Source organism: Budorcas taxicolor, chromosome 19 (assembly GCF_023091745.1).
Source record: "Budorcas taxicolor isolate Tak-1 chromosome 19, Takin1.1, whole genome shotgun sequence".
Classification (NCBI taxonomy): domain Eukaryota; kingdom Metazoa; phylum Chordata; class Mammalia; order Artiodactyla; family Bovidae; genus Budorcas; species Budorcas taxicolor.
The window spans coordinates 10,081,802-10,105,633 of NC_068928.1; the positions used below are offsets into that span (position 1 = coordinate 10,081,802).

Here is a 23,832-nt window from a genome sequence, read left to right on the forward strand (position 1 = left end):
CCATCCCTCAAATATTTGACTGATAAACTGGCACCTCGCATGGTATGTGCGACAACGGAGAAAGTTCTCTCTGGGCTAGACAAATGGGTATGTTTATTATTTCCTTTAATAAGCCTTAACTCCTCCTGCGGTAAGAGTTCTTTGCATTTCCTCGAGCAGAGGCTAACGACGCGCCCCGGACTGATTCTTTTCTGATGTGGACTTTCTAATTACGTCAGGCCTTCCTGAAGGCTCTCCTTGAACAGCCTTTTGTGTGGGAACGACGGCAGAGGCACTGGCGGGCTTCCAAGCTTTCTCCTTTATAGGGCCGCGAGCCGGACCGCAAAGCTAGGTGACAGATGCCCGCGCCGGGACCCCGCAGGCTCCTACCAGAGCGCGCCTGCGTGCCGGAGCTCCTTTGTTGCTCGGCGGCCCGAGTCCGGCTGCGCGTGCGCGGTGGGCCGGCGCCGGCAAGTGCGCTGCACCGCGGGCGCCGGCTGGGGGCGAGCAGACCTCGAGCAGCCGCCGGCGCCGCAGCCGTTGCGAGCGTATCAGCGGAGTTCAGAGGGCCAGGCGGCGGGAGGCTTCCTCACACGGGGGCTGAGATGTCGTCCACCGCGGCTTTTTACCTCCTCTCCACCCTGGGAGGGTACTTGGTGACTTCATTCTTGTTGCTCAAATACCCGACCTTGCTGCACCAGCGAAAGAAGCAACGATTCCTCAGTAAACACATCTCTCACCGCGGAGGTGAGAGGGGTCCCCAGAACCAGATGGCGGAAGTGGGGGAGGCTCCCCCAACCCTACCCCCCGGCCCCGCGACTGGAGCTGGGGCTCCTCGGCAAAAGGCAGGCGGGTGGAAATACGTGCGAGTCTGAGGAAGGATGGGCGTGTGTGAACTGAGGGTCCCCTGGAGGTGAAGACAATGTGAAGGGGAGGTCGCCTGAAGGAAGGAGAGGGTCTTGAAACCGAGCCAAGGTGGGGATCTCTTGGGGGCAGGGAAGCCAGGGGTTCTCCGAAGGAGGAAGGACCGGGGTGAGAATGAACGGTAGGTGGGAGGCTTCTCGGCGAAGGGAAGGATAATCGCGCGTCGCTTCCTAGCAGCGGAGGCACCAGTGGGGAGCCCCGGGCCGATGCGCGGGTACCCTGCCGGGGGAACCCGGGAACAGACTTGTTCCGAGACTAGCCAGTGGCGGAGCTTGTGGGAAGATGGGGCGAACTGCTTCCAGGGCTGAGGAGCTGCGTGAACCTGGAGCGTGGTGCAGCCCGGGCATCCGCAGTCCCTGGGGGCCGGTCCCAGTTCTCCACCCCTCCATCCCTCCTCCTGAGCAGGGTAACTGAGAAGAGGAGGAATCCAAGTTCCCGAGCCGGGGACACTTCCCAAGGTCACAGTTAGAGCTTGAGCTGGACTGGGACAAGAAACTGGGGTGTCCTGATTCCCAAGGCTTCAAACCTCGCACCTATTTTTTTTTCCCCAATTCCACCTTGCACCCCAGCAGTGACGTGTGGATTTCCAATAAAAAAGATTGGGTTTTGTGACAGGACCGTATTGTTTGAAGACGACAAAGAAGTTTCTTTTGAAACAGTGCCTTGCCAGAAGGAACCTAGATAGTTCAGCCTCTCGTTTCTCAGACAGCAGGCCAAATCTTTGCCTCTTCATTATTGTGTAATAATGTGCTTTCATTTTCAAGTATGATGTATAAGATGTTGTAAGTTTGGATTATTTCATTCAGTTTTAGCTATTCTTTAGAGCCGAACGTTTAACTAGGTTAAAATTGCTTGGAATTTACTTGAAATGGTAAATTCTAGGAGTTTACAGTCAAAATTTTAATTTAATACCATAACTCCTTTTTTTAGTAAAAATGGGCCAGGAATAGTCAGTCAGTTCAGTCGCTCAGTGGTGTCCGACTCTTTGCGATCCCCTCAACCGCAGCACACCAGGCCTCCCTGTCCATCACCAACTCCCGGAGTTTACCCAAACTCTTGTCCATTGAGTCAGTGATACCATCCAACCATCTCATCCTCTGTTGTCCCCTTCTCCTCCCGCCCTCAATCTTTCCCAGCATCAGGGTCTTTTCAAATGAGTCAGCTCTTGGCATCAGGTGGCCAAAGTATTGGAGCTTCAGCTTCAACATCAGTCCCTCCAAGGAACACCCTTTAGGATGGACTGATTGGGTCTCCTTGCAGGCCAGGAATAAGGTTTTAAATATCACAGAAGTACATTTGCACGCTGCTGTAAAATCTGTATAATTTTATCAGTTAAACAAACATAGGACTTCCCAGGTGGTCCAGTGGTTAGGACTCTGCACTTCCAATGCAGGGAGGGTGGATTCAAGCCCTGGTTGGGGAATTAAGATCTCATATGCCCTGTGGTGTGCCAAAAAAGAGAAAAAGAAGATAAACAGAGTACTAAAGAGTGACTTCAGTGGTTATGCTAGTCTCCCATTCATGAAAAGTGTCAAAGATTTTAAGGGATCTATCACCAGCTAAACGACATGTTAGTTCTTATTTGGTTTACCTATATTTTAATAGATACAGAAGTAAACTGTAGGTAAAGCCAAAAAACAACTTTTGTGTTTGAGTTGTCCCTGTAGAAGTATTTTCAGTGGTAGTAGTCCTGCTACTGCTAAGTCACTTCAGTCATGTCTGACTCTGTGCGACCCCATAGATGGCAGCCCACCAGCCTCCCCCGTCCCTGGGATTCTCCAGGCAAGAACATTGGAGTGGGTTGCCATTTCCTTCTCCAATGCAGGAAAGTGAAAAGTCAAAGTGAAGTCGCTCAGTCATGTCCGACCCTCAGCGACTCCATGGACTGCAGCCCACCAGGCTCCTCCGTCCATGGGATTTTCCAGGCAGGAGTACTGGAGTGGGGTGCCATTGCCTTCTCCGGTAGTAGTCCTACTCTGCAGATAAGTATTACCTACTGATTTTTAAATCAGTAAATCAGTGTTTACTGATTTAAAAAAAAAGTGTGCTTACTAAAAACCCAAATCAAAACAAAATAAAACTAGGTCTTACAAAGCTTTCTAAACTGTCATTGTGGGTGATCTAGATTTTATTTCAGAAGAAATAATCTTGTTAACTCTGTAGGATATGAAATCTGTATACAGTCCTGAAGCACTTAGTAAGTTCCTGCGTGATAGTGCTTAATATATTTTTTGTTAAGTATGTATATCAAAGAATACAGTTGAATCAGAGTGATATAGAATATATTTGCTAAAAACCACTTTGGAACTCAAGATAGTAAGTTTCTGGAAAATAATAGACTAGGAAGCAGTCAGCTTCTACTTGCTTTTTATTTTTCTCTTGGACACTGATAATAGCAAGTGGTGCTATCTGTGCATATTTCTCCATGCGTATCATCAACATTTGGTCTAATTCTCTATCATCTTAACTGCAAATAACGTATTTCATGTAACCCAGGTGTATGACCACTCCAAGACTGAAACATTGATCATGATAGGTGTATAAAGTATATATACCTGAATCGCTTTAACTTAAACTGTTAATGTATACTGTTATGTCTCTATAAAAGCATTATCACCTGAGTCAGATTCTGGATCTGTAACTAGTTAACCTTGGGAATAAGCTTTAGTTGTAGTTTCCTTATCTATAAATGTAAACCATTTACCTTGCTTCCCTTTGGGTTGTTATGAGGATTAGGTGTACAGAAAGCACTTTGAATGCCATAAAATTGTTTAGAAATGTAAGCATGGATTCATGGGGTCACATTCATATTTTGCAATAGAACTTTGAGTTGAATGAGGAAAAAGGGAGATCACCAGTGTACTTAATGTTTTCAAAGTTTTAATGAACACTTTTGCTTTTTGCTGATTGATTGTCGTTGAAAGTAGAAAATGCTTTGTTTTAAAAATTAAATAGTATAGGCCTGCTTTGTTCTTACCTAGGTAACACGTAGGTTGTATTGCATTATATTGTGATAGGTTATCTGCTTCCCTTATTAGACTGTGAGTTCCTCAAGAGCAGATTTTAGATTTTACTAATGCTTGAGTCTCTAGCCTCTAGTACAGATTGTAACCTACACTTAAAATAATAGCTTATTGTCTGCTAATTATCTACTTTGTGCTAGGTACTTTCCCTGTGTTTCCTAATCTATTTGTCCAAAGAATACTTTTTGTAACTACAGTGTATTGATGAACCCACTTCAGTGTTCTTGCCTGGAGAATCCCAGGGACGTAGGAGCCTGGTGGGCTGCTGTCTATGGGGTCGCACAGAGTCGGACACAACTGAAGCAACTTAGTAGCAGCAGCAACAGTGTATTAATGAAATATCAATAAGATCAAAGATATACCCTTTGGATTAAATCAAGAGCAAGCCATACTCTCAAAGGCTATTTTTATTGTTTCTCAATGAAATTGTGAATTTTAATAATATTTTTGACAGTTGCATAAGTAATTCATGTTCATTGTATTAATAGAAAATTTAGAAAATCTAGAAATGAAAAAAAGTAGTTCCTAAAACTCACCATCAGTAGACATAATCTCTGTTAACATTTTGAAGTACATATTTTAAGTACATATTTTGAAGTATGCACTTAAAAAAAATATTTTTAAATATATCCTTTAAGTACATATTTTACTACCCTTGGAATATATATATATACTTATTTCAGATGCCCACTAAGTTAACTAGAGTTAGGATAGCATGGAAATAACTTTCTCATACTCCCTAACCTATTTCTATGGTCCAATTAAATTAAGCAATAGGGTTTACTAGGGTTCAATGGCGAAAGAATTTTAAAAAATATCAACTGATAAAATCCTCACCTGACCTTCTAATCTTTCACCCATGGTTACAAGGCAAAGTACTGCCCAAATCGGGCATTTTGCAACAGATTGATTTAGCAGGTGAAAAGTCTGAGGGTAAATGCTGCTGAGGGACACTGGTTGCTTCTGAGTCCTAAACTATAATTCCTCAAGGAGGAAATTGAAGCATCTGTTTGAGTCTCAGAGTGTCACTAGAAGTAACATTCTGCAGTTGTACCCTGAAACATGTTCTGCACGGCAGGGTATCAGTTCTTTTCAGCTTCTCTCTTTTCTCTGCACTCCTATTTTCAGGGAAATCTTCCTTACTTGTCAGTGAAGACTTTTTTCCCAACTCGCTTGTTCCTACTGATATCTTACTAACAGTGGAATCATTCATCCTTTATCTTCCCAGGTGGCATTAGTGGTAAAGAACACGCCTGCCAATGCAGGAGGAGATGTAGGAGATGCGGGTTCCATCCCTGGGTCTGGAAGATCCCTTGGAGAAGGAGACGGTAACCCACTCCAGTATTCTTGCTGAAGAATCCCCATGGATAGAGGAGCCTGGCAGGCTACAGTCCATAGGGTAACAAAGAGTTGGACATGACTGAAGTGACTTAGCATGCACACATTTTCCTGCTTAATAAAGTAGACTAAAATGTACACAGTTATTTTCAGCAATGGCTGTGCATATATCTTAAACTGTATACATATATCTTAAACTGTATACAAACTTAGAAAAATTGAATGTCGTTACAGAAAAATGTGAAAGTATAATCAGATAGATAGCAAAAAACACATTGAAAAGAGCACACATGAGGTGATTAGTTGGTAAATGCTGCCACTGTATCAATATATACTTTGAATATCATTCTTCTGTGCTACTGATGTGTTTAAATTTTTTCTTACGTCTGCAAATATAAATCTCGCTGATATTTTCCCTAAAAAAAAGAATTCTGCAGTGTTCAGGGATCCCACATATTGAGAAATGTTCTTTTGTATATACCATCTCTAGTCCTTAAATGGAGAAGGCAATGGCAACCCACTCCAGTACTCTTGCCTGGAAAATCCCATGGACGGAAGAGCCTGGTAGGCTGCAGTCCATGGGGTTGCGAAGAGTCGGACATGACTAAGCGACTTCACTTTTACTTTTCACTTTCATGCATTGGAGAAGAAAATGGCAACCCACTCCAGTGTTCTTGCCTGGAGAATCCCAGGGATGGCGGAGCCTGGTGGGCTGCCGTCTCTGGGGTCACACAGAGTTGGACACGACTGAAGTGACTTAGCAGCAGCAGCAGTCCTAAAAGCTCTTTATACTCTTACAGAAATCATATGTACTGTTTCCAAGGTGCACTATAAATATTGAATTAATGTGTGAGTTTAGAAGTGGAGGAACTCAGCTTTGTTGCTTGATTTATTGAATAGCTCCTTTTTAAGTTGAGATAGGATGATGTCTTCCAACATTAAAATGTTTTATTTGCACTAAACTGTCTTTTCCAGTATCCAAAAATATTTAATTTGCAAATTCTTTTGTGGCTGGAGCACATTGTCATGTTTGTCATCGGTTTCATAAACATCACACACATACACACACACATATAGCATGTATACGAAAGATGTTGATGGTAGTGGTGACTGGAGGCTAACTGTAAAATAGATCTAAACAGGTCTACAATATTTACTGCATGTTTGTTGTTGTTGTTGTTTAGTTGCTAAGTTGTGTCTGACTCTTTCGCAACCCCATGAACTGTAGCCCACCAGGCTCCTCTGTCCTCTGAAATTTCTCAGGCAGGAATAATGGAATGGCTTGCCATTTCCTTTTCTAGGGAATTTTCCCAACCCAGGGATCAAACCTGCGTCTCCTAAGTTGGCAGGAAGATTCTTTACCTGTGAGCTACCAGGGAAACCTTGTTGAATGTTTACTGGTATATAAAACATTTGGGAGGTAAAAAAGGAAACTGAACAGATATTTCTTTCCTTTACAGAATTTACATCTAACAAAAAATACAAAAGAGAAAGTTTCCTTTACTTTTCCTATCCTAACAGATATTAACCACTCACAAAGTAACTATGAAGCACTATAAGAGGAAAAATTAACATAGAATGAAATATTGGAAAGTATAGCTTTGTATAGTGTTGGGAAGTGATGGTTTCTCAAAGAAATAGAAAGTATGAACCGGTGAAGAGGGAGGCAGGAGGACGTGAGCAGAGAAATTATAAACAAATTATAGTAGAACACCATGTAAAATATATACTCATTCTCTGCTACATTTCATAATTAAAAATTAAACTTGTTTCCATGTAAAGTGGTTATTTGCAAAGTCAGATATTAAGCCAGACATCCCCTGCTTATTGAGGGAAAAGAAAAATTAATAGCAAGCATGCTTATGAATGATGTTACAATAATTGGCAAGAGAAGAAATTCAAACAATTTCATGAGAGAAGAGCTATCACCAAATAATTCCTTAGAGAGGAGTGGCAGACTTTTAAATTAGTCCCTTAGTTATTCCCCAGGCTTTCACCATATGAATCTAACAAGTAATTTGTGGGTATTATCGTTGTGGGATTTATCTTCAAGCTTTGCAAGCAAGTATAAGAATATGGAAATAAGGGACAACATTAATAATTTATTTATAAAGCTGAAATAAAGAGATATATGACTGCCAGCATAGAAACTGCAGCATAGTTAGTAGTAAAAAGAGTGGGATCTGAAGTCATACTGCTTATGCTTGACTCTCAGTTCCCCTTGTTGGCTTCTGTGACCTCACCTAATCTTATTTCTGGAGATAGTAATACTTGGCATGATTGTGGGCATTTTAATGAAATAATGTAGAGAGCACTAAGCACAGTATCTAGCTTCTCTTAATTATTAATATCTTGACCACCTTTTTAATATTTTATTTAGTACCAGCTATTTCATAAACTTATAAAGTAGATCAGAGGTCTTAAGTAGTAATGTTTGCACACTTAAGGCTTTTTTTTGCTATAAGGAGCTCACGATTGCAGCCACAGTCAGCTTCAGGTCTTGTTTTTGCTGCCTACATAGAGCTGCTCATCTTCAGCTGGCTCAGATCATGAACTCCCTTTGCAAAATTCAGGCTTAAACTGAACAAAGTAGGGAAAACCAGGAGGCCATTCAGGTATGACCTAAAGCAAATTCCTTATGGCTCAGACGGTAAAGCGTCTGCCCGCAATGTGGGAGACCTGGGTTCGATTCCTGGGTCAGGAAGATCCCCTGGAGAAGGAAATGGCAATCCACTCCAACACTCTTGCCTGGAAAATCCCATGGGTGGAGGAGCCTGATAGGCTACAGTCCATGGGGTCGCAAAGAGTCGGACACGACTGAGCGACTTCACTTTCACTTTCATACAGTGAAAGTGACAAATAGATTCAAGGGATTAGATCCAAGAAGAACTATGGATGGTGGTTCGTAACATTGTAAAGAAGGCAGTGATCAAAACTATCGCTAAGAAAAAGAAATGTAAGAAGGCAAAATGGTTGTCTGAGGAGGCCTTACAAATAGCAGAGAAAAGAAGAGAAGTGAAAGGCAAAGGAGAAAAGGGAACATGGGTGAGTACGAGTGAAGTCGCTCAGTCATGTTCGACTCTTTGCGACCCCATGGACTGTAGCCCGCCAGGCTCCTCCATCCATGGAATTTTCTAGGCAAGATTACTGGAGTGGGTTGCGATTTCCAATACCCATCTAAATCCAAAGAATAGCAAGGAGAGATAAGAAAGCCTTCTTCAGTGATCAATGCAAAGAAATAGAAAAAAACAATAAAATGGGAAAGACTAGTGATTTCTTTGAGAAAATTAGAGATACACGGGAACATTTCATGTAAAGATGGCCACAATAGAAAATAGAAATGACAAGGACCTAACAGAAGCAGAAGAGATTAAGAAGAGATGGCAAGAATACAGAAAAGAACTGTACAGAAAAGCTCTATCATGACCCGGATAACCATGATGGTGTGATCACAAATGACTAGAGCCAGACATCCTGGAATGTGAAGTCAAGTGGGCCTTAGGAAGCATTACTATGAACAAAGCTAGTAGAGGTGATGAAATTCCAGCTGAGTTATTTCAAATCCTAAAAGATGATGCTGACAAAGTACACATATTTAGTGCTGCACTCAATATGCCAGCAGATTTGGAAAACTCAGCAGTGGCCACAGGACTGGAAAAGGTCAGTTTTCATTCTAATCCCAAAGATGGGCAATGCCAAGGAATGTTCAAACTAGTGTACAATTGTGCTCATTTCACACGGTAACAAGGTAATGATCAAAATCCTTCAAGCTAGGCTTCAGCAATACATGAACCAATAACTTCCAGGTGTACAGGCTGGATTTAGAAAAGGCAGAAGAACCAGTGATCAAATTACCAACATGTGTTGGATCATAGAAAAAGCAGAATTCCAGAAAAACATCTGCTTCGTTGATTACATTAAAGCCTTTGACTGTGTGGATCACAACAAACTTTGGAAAATTCTTCAAGAGATGGGTATACCAGACCACCTTACCTGCCTCCTAAGAAACCTGTATGAAGGTCTCTGCTTTTTATTTCTGTAAAAAAAAATATATATATATATATATTATACATATATATGTATACAAAAGCTTTTCTACTACACCTGATAAAGGCTTGAGAAAGAATATTAAAAGATGGAGAAATTGGAGAACATAAACTAAATGAAATGGGAGCACTGAATATGAAATAGAAAAAGTGAAACAAACTAGGTAAAAGTAAAAGATCATCATATAATCCAGTTGTTTTTAAACATGACTGCTCATTAGAAACATATCTGGAACTCTGGAGAGAAAAAGCAAAAAAAATTTATTTTTCAAAAAATTTCAAGATAATTTTGATATGTATCTGGATTTTTAAAAGTGATTATAGGTTTTTCTATCAGATCCTAGTTTTGGTGATAGAGAGTTCTGTTATTTTTCTCTTGCCCAATCATGATACAATATTAATTGTTACATAATCACAATAGTAAAAGATGCTTTATCAGTTTTTACAACCAATAGCCAGACAAAAAATAAAAGATAATTACAATTGCAAGCCATAATGGAAACATGATTAATTTAACAATATAAAATAATTACCTACAATTTGGGGGGATCAGGCAGAGTGATGTGATAAGTGGAGGTGCATACACGCACATGTTCTCATCCACCCAGTCAGTCTATGTCTTTTGGTTGGCGCATTTAATCCATTTACATTTAAGATAATCATTGAACTGTATGAACCTATTACTTTTTTAATTGTTTGGGGTTTATTTTCTGTTCTGTAGGTCTTTTTCTTCTCTTGTTTTTCCCACCTAGAAAAGTTCCCTTAGCATTTGTTGTAAAGCTGGTTTGGTGGTGCTGAATTCTCTTAACTTTTGTTTGTCTGGAAACCTTTGGATTTCTCCATCAGATCTGAAGGAGAGTCTTGCTGCGTAGAGTATTCTTGATTGTAATTTCTTCCCTTTCATCACAGTAAATATATCATGCCATTCCCTTCTGGCTTGAGAGTTTCTGTTGAGAAATCAGCTCATAGCCTGATTGGAGTTCCCTTGTATGTTATTTGTTGTTTTTCCCCTGTTGCTTTCAATATTTTATCTGCCTTTAATTTTTGTCAGTTTAATTATGTGTCTCGGTGTGTTCCTCCTTGGGTTTATCTTTCCTGGGACTCTGTGCTTCCTGGACTTGGTTGACTATTTCCTTTTACATGTTCAGGGAGCTTTCAGCTATTATCTCTTCAAATATTTTCTCAGGTCCTTACTCTCTTCTCCTTCTGAGACCCCTATAATGTGAATATTGGTGCATTTAATGCTGTCCCAGAGGTCTCAGTCTGTCTTCATTTCCTTTCATTGTTTATATCCTCTTCTGTGGCAGTGATTTCCACCATTCTGTCTTCCAGGTCATTTATGCGTTCTTCTGCTTCAGTTATTCTGCTATGGATTCCTTCTAGTGTATTATTCATTCCTGTTTGTTTGTTAGTTCTTCTAGGTCTTTGGTAAACATTTCTTGCATCTCTCAACCTTTGCCTCCATTCTTTTCACGAGATCCTGGATCATGCAGCAGTAGCAGTAGCAGTAGCAGGATCATCTTCACTATCATTATTCTGAATTCTTCTGGAAGGTTGCCTATCTTTACTTCATTTAGTTGTTTTTCTGGGATTTTATCTTGTTCCTTCATCTGGGACATAACTTTCTGCTTTTTCATCATGATTAACTTTCTGTAATACAGTTTTTGTTTTAGCTGCTGTGAGACTGTGCTCCTTGCTTCTTCTGTCTACCCTCTGTTGCATGAGGCTAAGAGGCTTGTGTAAGCTTCTTGATGGGAGGGTCTGGCCATGAGAAAAACTGGGTCTTGCTCTGGTGGACAGAACCTTGCTCACTAAAGCTTTAATCCAGTTTTCTGGTGATGGTGGGGGTGGGTGGGTGGGGTTGCACTCCCTCCCTGATAGTTTTTTGGTCTGAGGTGACCCAGCCCTGGGGTCTACAGGCTCTATGGCAGGATTAATGGTGAAGTCCAAGAAGGCCAAGGGGGACCTTCCAGTGCCTCTGTCCCTGTGGTGAGCCCCTGCTGACCCACACCTCCGCAGGGGGCCCCCCAACATGAGAAAGTAGTCTCCCGTGAGGTCACTGCTCGTCTCCTCTGGGTCCTGGTGCCCTCCAAGACTGGAGTCTGTTTCCTTCCACCCCCTGGAAGAGCTCTAATCAAATCCTGCTAACCCGCAAGGCCAGATTCCCTGAGAATTCCCAGTTCCTTTGTTGGAACTGGGAAAGCCTGACGTGGAGTTCAGAACCTTCACAATAGTGTGAGAACTTCTTTGGTATCATTGTTCTCCAGTCTATGGGTCACCCACTCAGCGGGCATGGGATTTGATTTAACTGTGATTGTGCCCCTCCTGCTGTCTCGCTGTGGCTTCTTTGTCTTTGGACGTGAGGTATCTTTTTTTAGTTGGGTTCCAGCATCCTCCTGTCAGTGGTGGTTCAACAGCTTGTTGCAGTTTTGGTGCTCTCACAGAAAGAGATGAGTGCACGTCCTTCTGCTCGGCCGTCTTGAACCAGAAGCCAAGGTCTCTGCTTTTTTAATAAGCTGTCTAGGTTTGCCATAGATTTCCTTCCAAGGAAATGTCATGGCTGCAGTCACTGTACACAGTGCTTTTGGAACCCAGGAAAATAAAATCTGTGACTTTTTCTGCTTTTTTCCCTTCCATTTACCACAAAGTGATGGATCAGTTTTGAAGCAGAAGTAGATGTTTTTCTGGCATTCCCTTGCTTTCTCTATGATCCAACAAATGTTGGCAGTTTGATCTCTGTTTCCTCTGCCTTTTCTAAAGGCAACTTGTACATCCAAAAGTTCTTGGTTCATGTACTGCTGAAGCCTAGCTTGAAGGATTTTGAGCACTACCTTGCTAGCATGTGAAATGAGTGCAGCTGTATGATAGTTTGAATATTCTTTGGCATTGCCGTTCTTTGGGATTGGAATGAAAGCTGCCCTTTTCCCTGGGTTCACTCGCTGGTCAGGGAACAAGACCCTGCATGCCACAACTAAAGATTGCTCATGCTGCAAGTAAGACCCAGTACAGCCAAATAAATAAATAAATATTTTAAAAGATAATTGCCTTCGAAAAGCCTTGTCAGGTTCAGGTGAATGTACTAGAATTTTTAAAAATTACGATTTAGGAGTAAAAGCTTTTTACACAGCATAGGAAGGAGAGAGAAGGATGAATTGAGAAAGTAGCATTGACATATATACATATTCATGGATAAAATAGATAATTAGTGGGAAGCAGCTGTATAACACAAGGAGCCCAGTCTGGCACTCTGTGGTGACCTAAAGGAGTGGGGTAGGATTGGGGAGGGGGCTCCCGAGGAGGGGGATATGTTTATAATTATGACGGATTCAAGTTGTTGTACGGCAGAAACAAGCCCAACATTGTAAAACAGTTATCCTCCAATTGAAGAAAAGAAATTTTAATAAAAGCTCTTAAGAAAATTTTAGGAATGGCATACATGTAGTAGCACTAAGCTGGAACTCCAATACTTTGGCCACCTGATGCAAAGAGCCAGCTCATTGGAAAAGACCCTGATACTGGGAAAGATTGAAGGCGAAAGGAGAAAGGGGCGATGGAGGGTGAGATGGTTAGATAGCATCACCAACTCAATGACATGAACTTGTGCAAACTCCGCGAGATGGTGGAGGACAGGAAAGCCTGGCGTGCTGCAGTCCATGGGGTTGCAAAGAGTCACGACCTAGCGACTGAACGACAGCGACAGTCGCACTGACCTTAAGTGTACAGCTTCATTTTCTTTAATGTATGTGTACATCCAAGTAGCCATTACTCAGATCAAAGCATAGAACATTTCTAGAATCCCATAAGAATCCCTTCCCTGTCTACCCTCCTCCATCGCCAGAGGTGACCACTCCTCTGACTTACCTCATCGTTGACTGTTTAAGACAGTGGTTTTCAACATGTGGTCTGTGGAATTCTGGGAGTCCCCAGGACCTTTCATGGGCCTACAAGGTCAACACTATTTTTATAAGGCGTTTCTTACCTTTTTCACCTTAGTGACATTGGCGTAGTGGGTAAAACTGCTGTCGCTTTAGGACAAATGAAAATACTGGTACAAAATATACTAGTAGCCATTATATTCCTCAGCATCATGCACTCAGATTTTTTTTTTAAAGGGCAGTTTCACATAAGAATTTCTTTGATGTATTAGAAAGTTATTAATTTTATTAAAGTTCAATCCTTGAGTATGTGTAACTTTTAGTATTCTGTGACAAATGTTTTTTTTGTGTGTGTGGGATGACACAAACACTTTTGCTGCATACTAAAGTATGTACATGATTGTCTTGAGGAAAAGCACTTGCGAAGTTGATTGATTTCTGAGCTGAATTAGCCTTCCCCCCAATCCTGCCAAACATTTTTACTTAAAAAACTGACACATTGGTTATTTAGACTTGAGTATTGGACAGTTGTGTTCTTGAAAATTAATAAAGTGAGTCTTTCATTAGAAGAAAAATAATCTAGCTGCCTTCTATTAAGGCAGTGTCAATGATTACATTTGAACTTTTAAGCAAGAATTAGACTTTTGAAAAACTTATGTCACCCATAGTGAGCTTAGTAGCTTTCCAATTTGATTTTCCTGATATCAGTTGTTAATAAATGTGATTTTTAAAAAATATTGTATAAATGAAATGTGTCAGTATTTAGAAGATCGGCATGATTCAGTAAATCAATATTTAAAAAAAAAAATATTTTCCAAAAACCAATGCATTTTATTGTAAAACTATGCATGGGTGAAAGATCCATTCAAAGTTCAAGATGGACTAATTGATTTTCATGTAATGGAGTACGAAAAGGTCATTGATATGGTTCAGATTCCGTGTTACAGCCAACTTTTAAGAATCTACCATTTGTTGAATTTCGGTACAGTATCAGAGAAGAACCTTTCTTTTCCAACTATCTATGTGAAGGTTGATATGTATGTTTGAAGCAGATATGAGAATCTACCTTCTATTGTCAGATGTTAAAGAGATTTGCAAAAGTGTAAAACAAATGCCACTCCTTAAATTTTTTTGACAGATAGTTATTTATCATAAAATGTTATATTAACATGTAATGGGTTTATTATTATTTTCAAATAAATTTTTTTTTCAAATAAATTTTTAAAATTTGGAAGTCAGCTTCTAATATGTAGTTATTAATGGATTTGTCGTTCAGTTGCTCATTCGTGTCCGACTCTTTGAGACCATGGACTGCAGCACACGAGGCTTCCCTGTCCTTCACCATATTCCAGAGCTTGGTCAAACTCATGTCCATGAAGTCAGTGATACCATCCAACCACCTCATCCTCTCTTACCTCCTCCTCCTCCTGCCCTCAGTCTTTCCCAGCATCAGGGTCTTTTCTAATGGATATAACCCACATAATCAAAAGCTCTTTGAGGTACTCAGTAAGAGTCCTGAGACCAAAATGGTTAAGAAATGCTAGTTTAAGGCATTAACTCTTTAAAAAAAAATTTTTTTTGGAGTATAATTGATTTACAGTGTTGTATCAGTTGTATAGTAAAGTGAATCAGTTACACACATATATATATCCACTCTTTTTTAGATCCTTTTCCCATATAGAGTATTACAGGGTATTGCACAGAGTTCCCTAAGCTCTACAGCAAGTCCTTATTAGTTATCTATTTTATACGTAGTAGTATGTATATTTGGAGAAGGAAATAGCAACCCACTCCAGTATTCTTGCCTGAAGAATTCCATGGACAAAGAGCCTGGCAGGCTACAGTCCATGGGGTTGCAAAGAGTTGGACACATCTAAGCGACCAGCACATACACACACAGTGTGTATATTTAAGTCTTCTAATTTAAACCCCCCAAATCCCCTGATAACCATAAGTTTATTTTCTACATCTGTAACTCTATTTCTGTTTTGTAAATAAGTTCATTTGTACCCCTTTTTTAGATTCCACATATAAGCAATGACATATGATATTTGTCTTTCTCTGACTTCACTCAATATAACAATCTCTGGATCCATCCATGTTGCTGCAAATGGCATTATTTCATTCTTTTCATGGCTGAGTAATATTCCATTGAATATATAAGAATGAACTCTTGACTGTAATAAAGAGTTATGGTAATCTTAAGTGAGTAAAAAAAAATGCTTCATGGAGGAGTTGGGAAGTGAATTTAGCATTCTAGGATGAAGATTGGGATGCTGTGGTGAAGAGAATTTTGGAGGGATATGGCATGTGTTTAAGGCTTTGAGTCTCTCAGAGGTTCAAGAGGGGAGGGAACCTATGGCTGATTCATGTTGATGTATGGCAGAAACCAACGTCATATTGTAAAGCAATTATCCTTCAATTAAAAATAAATACATTTTTAAAAATTGACCAAAAAAGTAATACACAGTCATTATGGAGGGTTTGTAAGGCTAGAATAGTGTACATTAGAAAAGAAATCTTTTGTATTCTGACCTCAGCTGCTGGAAATAACTGAATGATTTGTTAATTTTTTTTTTTTAAGGTGCAATGTGCAGCTTGCAGAAACTTAGTTCTGTACCCTCAGCAGTGAAATCTCAGTGTCTTAACCACTGGACCACCAGGGAATTCCCATACTGATTGTTTATTGTACTCAAAGGCAAGGAAATTAAAAGGACACAGAAGTCAGCTTGAAAGAACTAATGATGATGACTTTGATCACTTAGTGAAAGTGGGAGATGCCAGACTTAAGGTTGAGAAGTTACTCTTTTTCTCTTTGTAATGAGTACTTTTGTAGGAAAATACTTTAAACCTACATAAACACCCCCACTCCTTATCAGACTTTAAGTCCATTTCTTAAAATGGGTTCAGAATATCCTATTTTGTTCAGTGGTTTAAAGTCTGTTATTGTCATCATTTTGATTCTAACATTGTCTCAGCTTTGGCCAGTGAGAGCTCTTTCAAATTGGCTGCTGCGTCCTATCAACTTGCTTGCTTTCTGTCACAACAATCAGTCAGTAGTTTAACCTAATCTACGAATAACCGTTTTAGTACTTTTTTCTTTTTGGTGGTATTCTTGAGTGCTTTGTTCTTGAATATTACCTGTGTATGACATATTTCCATAGTTCTTGACTAAGATAGGCACTGACTTGACTTTTAAAAATCAGTTAACGTCAAAAAGACCACTTACTTTGGAAAAAAACTTTATTTTCTATATTTGCTTCATCAGTCTTTTGTTATGCATCAACTCTACAAAAGTGAACCTAAAGTCAAAGAGGCTTTTTTCACAAGGGTGTCCCTTTCTCTCTACCAAATTGATAGAATTTTTAGAACATTTGGTTAATATATTTATTTTTTCATACTTTATGTTTCTGTTCATTATTAATTAGGTTATGTTAAAAATATGATCTAACAATATAAAAGAAGAAAAATTGAATACCCTTGCAACTACGTTCTGATGTTATTGTATATAAAACATTGTAATGCTGTTACTTGAACAGTACCATAAACTTGAAGTGCTTATTTTTGTTAGGAAAAAACTGGCTGTTTTTCCAAAATATTTGAAAAAATATTTCCAAAGTATTTTTCCTGTGCATTCCATTAATCATTTAATAATACCAAAATCTTTTAGTTTTAAAATATCTAAAAACTTATGGCTTGCATATTTTATGCTAATTGACTCTAACTAGTTTATAATATTAGCTAAAAGAGGTAATTAGATACTTCTTATCTGTGTCCTTTTTTGTAATTTCACTATTACTTATTACTTCAGTAAGTGGAAGCACCAGTTACTATATGATGGGAGTGGAATAACAATGCAATAATCTTTTAGTTTTACTGAATATTCGCTGTTTCATTGAATCTAATGCCATTAGTTATGATGCCTATTTTAAAAATAAATTTATTTTAAGGATGCATATTTTTAATGTACTGTTTAATGCATTTAAAAATCATTTAGGTTCTTCTAACCCCCTGCTTGCTGTAACTGTGTTTTGATCTTTGATTCTTCCTGTGTGGTGCGGTGCTATGCTCGGTCACTCGGTGTGTCCGACTCTTTGCGACCCCATGGACTGTAACCAGCCAGGCTCCTCTGTCCATGGGCTTTCCCAGGCAAGAATACTGGAGTGGGTTGCCATTTCCTCCTCCAGGGGATCTTCACAACCCAGGGATCAAACCTGCATCTCCTGCATTGGCAGGTGGATTCTTTACCACCGAACCACCTGGGAAGCCCTGATTCTTCCTGGTGCCCCTAGAAACAATGCAAAATGCCTTTACATTCTTTAAAACACTTGTAATATCTATCTCATATGTACCAAATGTATGATTTACTTGAAATATATGAGGTGAATTTGGGGAAAAATAAAATATTCAAATTAGCTTCAATTTAATGTTTTCACAGGTGCTGGAGAAAATTTGGAGAATACAATGGCAGCCTTTCAACAGTAAGTATATAGAAAGGCATTCTTTTACAGTTTATCATTAAAGTGATGATTCACAAAGTATAGTATACATGTAGCATCCACTTGTGATAGTTGTTTCTGTTTTATTAAAATCTTTCTTTTTTTTTTTTTTTTTTAGTTAGTCTCAAGTGTTCTAACAAGTGTTTGTCTTCTGCTTAACTGAAAAACTAGATTTGAGTTTTGGCACTATAGTGCCAGAGCTGAAAGAAGACGTTTGTAACAAGGCACATACTGTGCATAATGCTAATTAGTCTCAGAGAGAAAGAGAAAAGGAAAGCACTGTTACATTGGCTCTTGTTTATGTGTAGGATTATGTGTCTACTCAGTAATTCTTCCACAGACCTGGGCCTGTTATCTGGTCTTTCTTCTTTGAAGCCTTAGGAGTAATTGATCTTTTTAAGGTAAATTATTTTTTCCAGTTTTTGAATTATTCATCTTTCCCATGGAGGTCTTTTAGCGCACCTCACAGGGAAGCAGCAGGAGGGACAAGAACGAAAGCAGATTGCTACCTTGTTCTTGGTCTTAAAGTAATTGCTTATCATCAGTCTGTGGTAATGCTGAGAACACTGTTTTCTTTTCCCTGAAAAGGAAGATAGGAAACTTGGCAAGCTAACCCCCATGAAAAACATTACTATCCATGTTTACTAAGGAAAATATTTTCTTATATAATTTTTAGCCATTTTTATGTACACAGTTGGGGCTAATAAATCAGGATAACTTGGCTTAAGATTTGGTTCTATTTCTCATCATTCAAAGACACTTGAGAGTTTTTTTTCCTGTTTTCAGGTCCCAAGGTACTGCTTTTCCGTAGTCATTTTGTCTAAATCCTATCCTCCTATATTTGGCATTGCTTATTCTTCCTGCTCTAAAATATGATGCCTTTTGACTGTAATCTCAAGTCTCTTACAGCTCTAAAATGCAAATTCTTTCCTCCTGTCACTGATGGTGAAGCAGAGTAATGTAAATTACTTTATCTTCTCTACTGAGATTATGTAGCTAGCTCCTGTAACAAAATATGTATTTAATTTTATGTGAACAATTTTCGCTGTGATTCACACACACATATACACACCCACACACACCTACATTGACTATCATTTATCAGATCCTTTTTGCCTGTGATGTAGTGATATATTTTTACTTGGGGGAAAAACTGCTCATGACTGAGTGGTTTTAGCATTCTGTATGTAAAAATATGTTATTTTATAAGTTTTTCTTCATGTATTTTTGCTAAATCTTTACCAGCCACTCTTATTTATGAAATTAAGACACTGAGTTGTATAATAAACTATTTCTAAGGATGATGCATTTGTATAATACATTATTTCTAAGGATGGTACCTAAATATTTTTTTTAATCTTTGAAGATTTTGATCCCCTGAAAAATTTTTTTATATTCAAAGTATATCTAATTTAGATGATTTTTACCTGCTGGATACAACATTTTATTTCCTGTCTTCAAGCAGTTTGTTTTTATATTGTTTTGTTCAAGCAGTAACTATTGAAAAGTACCACAGCCTTCTCTATCATGTGGTAGCTTTCTATAACTTTAGTTTTTTGGAGGTTTTTCTGGTACTTTAAAAGAAGAAAGCACCTCTTCCATATATTAAGGCTGTTTAACTCTTTCATTGTATGGCTGTTTGCTAACTGACTTTGGAATTTATATAAAACCTAAACCAAATAGGCTTTAATTTTAAACTTAAAAAAATATTTTTGATGGTGGTGGTAATAGTAATGATTTGGGTTTTTGTTTTGTTTAATGCATCAGGATATTGTCAATAAGTACTTTTTATAATTGTACTTTCATTTATAAATATTTATTTAACCACTAGGACTCTTAGAAAGGTTTTTTTAAATATACCTACTTCATGAACAACAAGAAAAAACTTTACGCATACTATTTTCAAAGTATTGTATATGAAAAAAATTAACAGTTATAATCCATAATTGGCAAAAGACAGACACTGTGCGTAAGTATAGTTTATCCTTGATAGGGTAAGTAGTTGAAGAAATAGTGAAAATACAATGAGCAGCTAAAACTTAGATCTTATTTGTTACATATATTTAAATCTTATTTGTATTTTAATATCTGTGTATATTGAAAAAGCATGTATATTATGACATGGAGGTAAAGATGATATTAAAGAAAGTATAAATAGTTGGTATGGGAAGCCTGGTTAAAATTAATCAGAAAATTGAAAAGATAATCAGGACTAGAAAAGCTATCATTTGGTGGAGAGGAAGAAGCTCCTTTTAAAAATGTGAAATGTTTGAGGTTAAAACATGAGGTTATGTGGACAAGGTACATCTAGAAAACTGAAAGGACCTTAAGAGTATATGGAAAATTAATTCATTATGTATTTATTATATTATAGTAGGGCTAAAGAAATAATTAGTACTGACAAAGAGAAATAATTCTATTTCACAGTTTATAAAAATTATTTAATCTGGCTTATAAAATAATTTCATGGACTTCCCTGGTGGTCCAGTGGTTAAGAATCTGCCCGCCAGTGCAGGGGACACAGATTTGATCCCCGGTCCAGGAAGACTCCACATGCCACAGGGCACCTAAGCCCACATGCCATAACTACTGAGCCCGCTTGCCACAGCTAGTGAAAGCCCACATGCAGCAATGAAGACCCAGTGCAGCCAAAAAATAAGTAAATAAACAAATTTTAAAAATGATTTTACAGACACCTTAAGTTATGAATTAGAGAAGGAAATGGCAACCCACTCCAGTATCCTTGCCTGGAAAATTCCATGGACAGAGGAGCCTGACAGGCTACAGTCCATGGAGTCACAGGGTCAGACACAACTGAGTGACTTCACTTTCTTTCTTTCTTAAGTTATGAATATGGTTCTTCTGGGATTCTTTGAGAATAAGAATTTTCCTTATTGATCTCAGTCCCTAGATCTAGCTCTGGTACTAATAGGCTCTCACTAATCAATTACTGAATGGCACATGGAATGGAGCACTCAGGAACAAAGCTGACTATTAACAGAAGTTAGAGGCAGAACCCCATTTATAATAAGCATGGAACCGAAAACTGAAAAATTGTACCACGAAGACACACACACTCACACACGCAGAGCCAATAAACCCTTGAGTATGTAAAGTGTGGTTCTTAAGAGCTAATAAAACTAGGTTATTAAACCAGGCTGCTGTTGTGAATACCCATAGGACAGTTTGATCCCTGTGGTATTAATATGAATGGTAAAAGAAAGAAGCAAATTGTATTAGCAATAGCTGGAAGCGTAAGTTGGCAGACAGTCAAACTAATTAATCAGTGACCTGATTCTCATGGTAAAATTTTTTACAATGTCTAATTAATACAATACTAATTATCTCATCTCTGAAGTGGAAATACTATAACCTCAATGTTTTGAGGAATACATGAAATTCAAATGAATTCTTTAACATAGAGTCTGTTGTAAGTTTTGACACAGTTTTTGTGGAGTTTGAAGTAATTTCACTTCTTCTTTTAGAGCTAGTTTTTCTTTTCTTTTTCCAAAAATATTGAAACCTTGCCTTCCCTAAATTTTTTCTGTGTTTGTCATCAGCTTATCAGAAATTCAGCTATAAAATGTCTGGAGTTTCAGTTTAAGTAGATACATATTGTTATTTGTGGGAAAGTTTGAAGGCTAAAGTGATTTTAAAAAATAGTTTTCTTTTCTCTCTGTGTTCTAGCTATTTGTGTATCAAATTTGAGATGACTTTATTAGAATAATTTACAGATTGTCCTAGATACACTTACAATTATTCTAAATTTTTGATTATTAGCTTCTTAATAAGAGGTAAGCATAAAATAAATAAACATTTTTGTATAATTCCTAAACATTTCTAAAGACAGCCAACATTTCAGCTAAAGGCAAACTTCATACTTAGAAAGATTTCTTAGGTAATATGTATAGGTATTTTTAAATACAAGGAAATATAGATTTAAATACAGGATAATATAGATAACCCTTGCTTTTACCCTGGCAGGCAGATTCCCATCCACTACCACCAGGAAAGTCCCCTTTTATTCTTAAAAAAAAAAAAGCTAAAAGCTATACACAGTATAACAATATTTAAGGAAAATTTTAAATATAAAAAAATACTTTTACCAACCTAAAACCTATTTTTGCCTGTTTTTAGACTTTATTTTTACACATCTGTGGTTCTAGCAAACACACAATTGCAAACAGTCTTTTTCAAACGTGGATGTTCTTTAGAAGAGGACACACATGGTTAACAGTTATTTACTGTCTTGGTAAGAATTATATTTGAGCCAGGTTTGTTTCTCTTAGCAGCTGGTGATAATCAGAGCACTAAAAGGAAAGATTATTTAAGAAATAGGAAAGCAGTGTGAGACTTTGGCACACAGCAGCAAGTGGCCATTGGTTCTTTTGGAGTGGGGTGCTGATGGGGTTGGATTATCAGAGGTAGGTCAAGTAAGACAATTCTCAAGTAGTTGGCTCCAAAGATAAATTTTGTCAGGCATATAAAGTGTATACATACACACACACATGCTTCATTTTACATCAGAGGGATCATACCATGCCTGCTTTTTTCATTTAGATATCCACAATGCCGTTCCGTGTGAATGCTTTATTCTTTGAAGTAGGATGCTCACTAGGGCTTCCCAGGTGGCCCTGGGATAAAGAATCCGCCTGACAGTGCAGGAGACGCAAGAGACCCTGGTTTGATCCCTGGGTTGGGAAGATTTCCCTGGAGAAGGAAATGGCAATTCACTCCAGTATTCTTGTTTGGGAAATCCCATGGACAGAGGAGCCTGGCGGGCTACAGCCCATAGGGTTGCAAAAAGAGTCGGACATAACTTAGCAACTAAACAATTCATTGTGGCTTTGGATCATCACTATGGACTGATGCTAAAGCTGAGGCTGCAGTATTTTGGCCATCTGATGCTAACAGACAACTCATTGGAAAGGTCCTTGATGCTGGGAAAGATTGAGGGTAGAAGGAGAAGAGGGCGTCAGAGGATGAGGTGGCTGGACGGCATCACCAATGCAATGAACATGAACGTGGACAAACTCTGGGAGATGGTGAGGGACAGGGAGGCCTGGCCTGCTGCAGTCCGTGGGGTCACGAAGAGTTGGACACGACTAGGCAACTGAACAACAACAATGGATCATCACTGATGAACATTTAGGTACTTGTTGGATATTGATAACCCAAACATAGCTTCATTCTGCTTGTTTAAAAATGTGTGGTTACCTGCAACATACCCAACATTGTGAACGTTGGAAAGTATAGAACAGATTCCCTTCCTCACTGGAATTTAGTATCCAGTTGTAGTGACATGACCTAATGCACAAACACTGGGAAACAATTTAAATGTATGGGAATATATTATACAAACTAATTTACCTACTTTTATGTTTTTTCCTTCCTGCTTCCTCACTCTGCTCACTCAGCTCTTACTCTTTCCATTCTTGAATTTTTAAAAAAGGAAAGGTTTCTTTTTTCCTAAAACTCTCTCCCTGTCCCACCTACATTTACTTTTCTTTTTCATCTTGAAAATGTCATCTGTGGTAATTGATTCATAAAGTGCTATGTCGGCTTTTTACACATACTGAGAGCTGTCTGTTTTCATTTATTAATTCAGTACATGCTGTGAGCCGCCCTGTGCCAGGGCATGAGGAATGCAACAGTAAACGAGCCATGGTCCAGAAACCCTTTCTGTCTAATTGGGCAAGTAGGGGAAGATAAATAGGTATATTCAAAAGAGTGTGGTAGGTGCTCTGACTTAGTAAACACAGGTGGTACAGGAAGTCCTGGCAATTTGGCAAATAATTGGTAAATAGGTTACAAAATCCAGTCTGGGATGCCGGGGGCAGGGCAGGATTAGAGAAGGTGTCCTGGAGTGCTAGTTTCTTAGTTTACACCTAGAGAACAAGTAAGAGTTAGCAGACAAGGGGAAGAAGAAAGACTTTTTAAAGACTGTTATTGTGGGACTTCCCTGGTGGTCTGCTGGTTAAGACTCCCTGCTCCCAGTGCAGGAGGCCCAGGTTCAGTCCCTGGTGGGGAAACTAGATTCCACAAGCTGCAGGTATGAAGAAGACCCGGCACAGCCAAATAAATAAATATTTTTTAAAAACTGTTATTTAAACTGTTACTGTAGTGTGTATAATATAATGTATATAAT

General features: G+C 38.7%; 1 protein-coding gene across 1 annotated transcript in view; it reads left to right on the forward strand.

The window, feature by feature from the left end:
* The first annotated feature begins 584 nt into the window (after positions 1-584).
* Positions 585-23,832, forward strand: part of GDPD1 (glycerophosphodiester phosphodiesterase domain containing 1) — a 48,166-nt gene continuing 24,918 nt past the window's right edge. Inside the window, exons 1-2 of the mRNA XM_052658577.1 lie at positions 585-726; positions 17,624-17,666. Of these exons, the coding sequence (XP_052514537.1) occupies positions 585-726; positions 17,624-17,666 (185 nt within the window). The remainder of the gene's footprint in view (positions 727-17,623; positions 17,667-23,832) is intronic.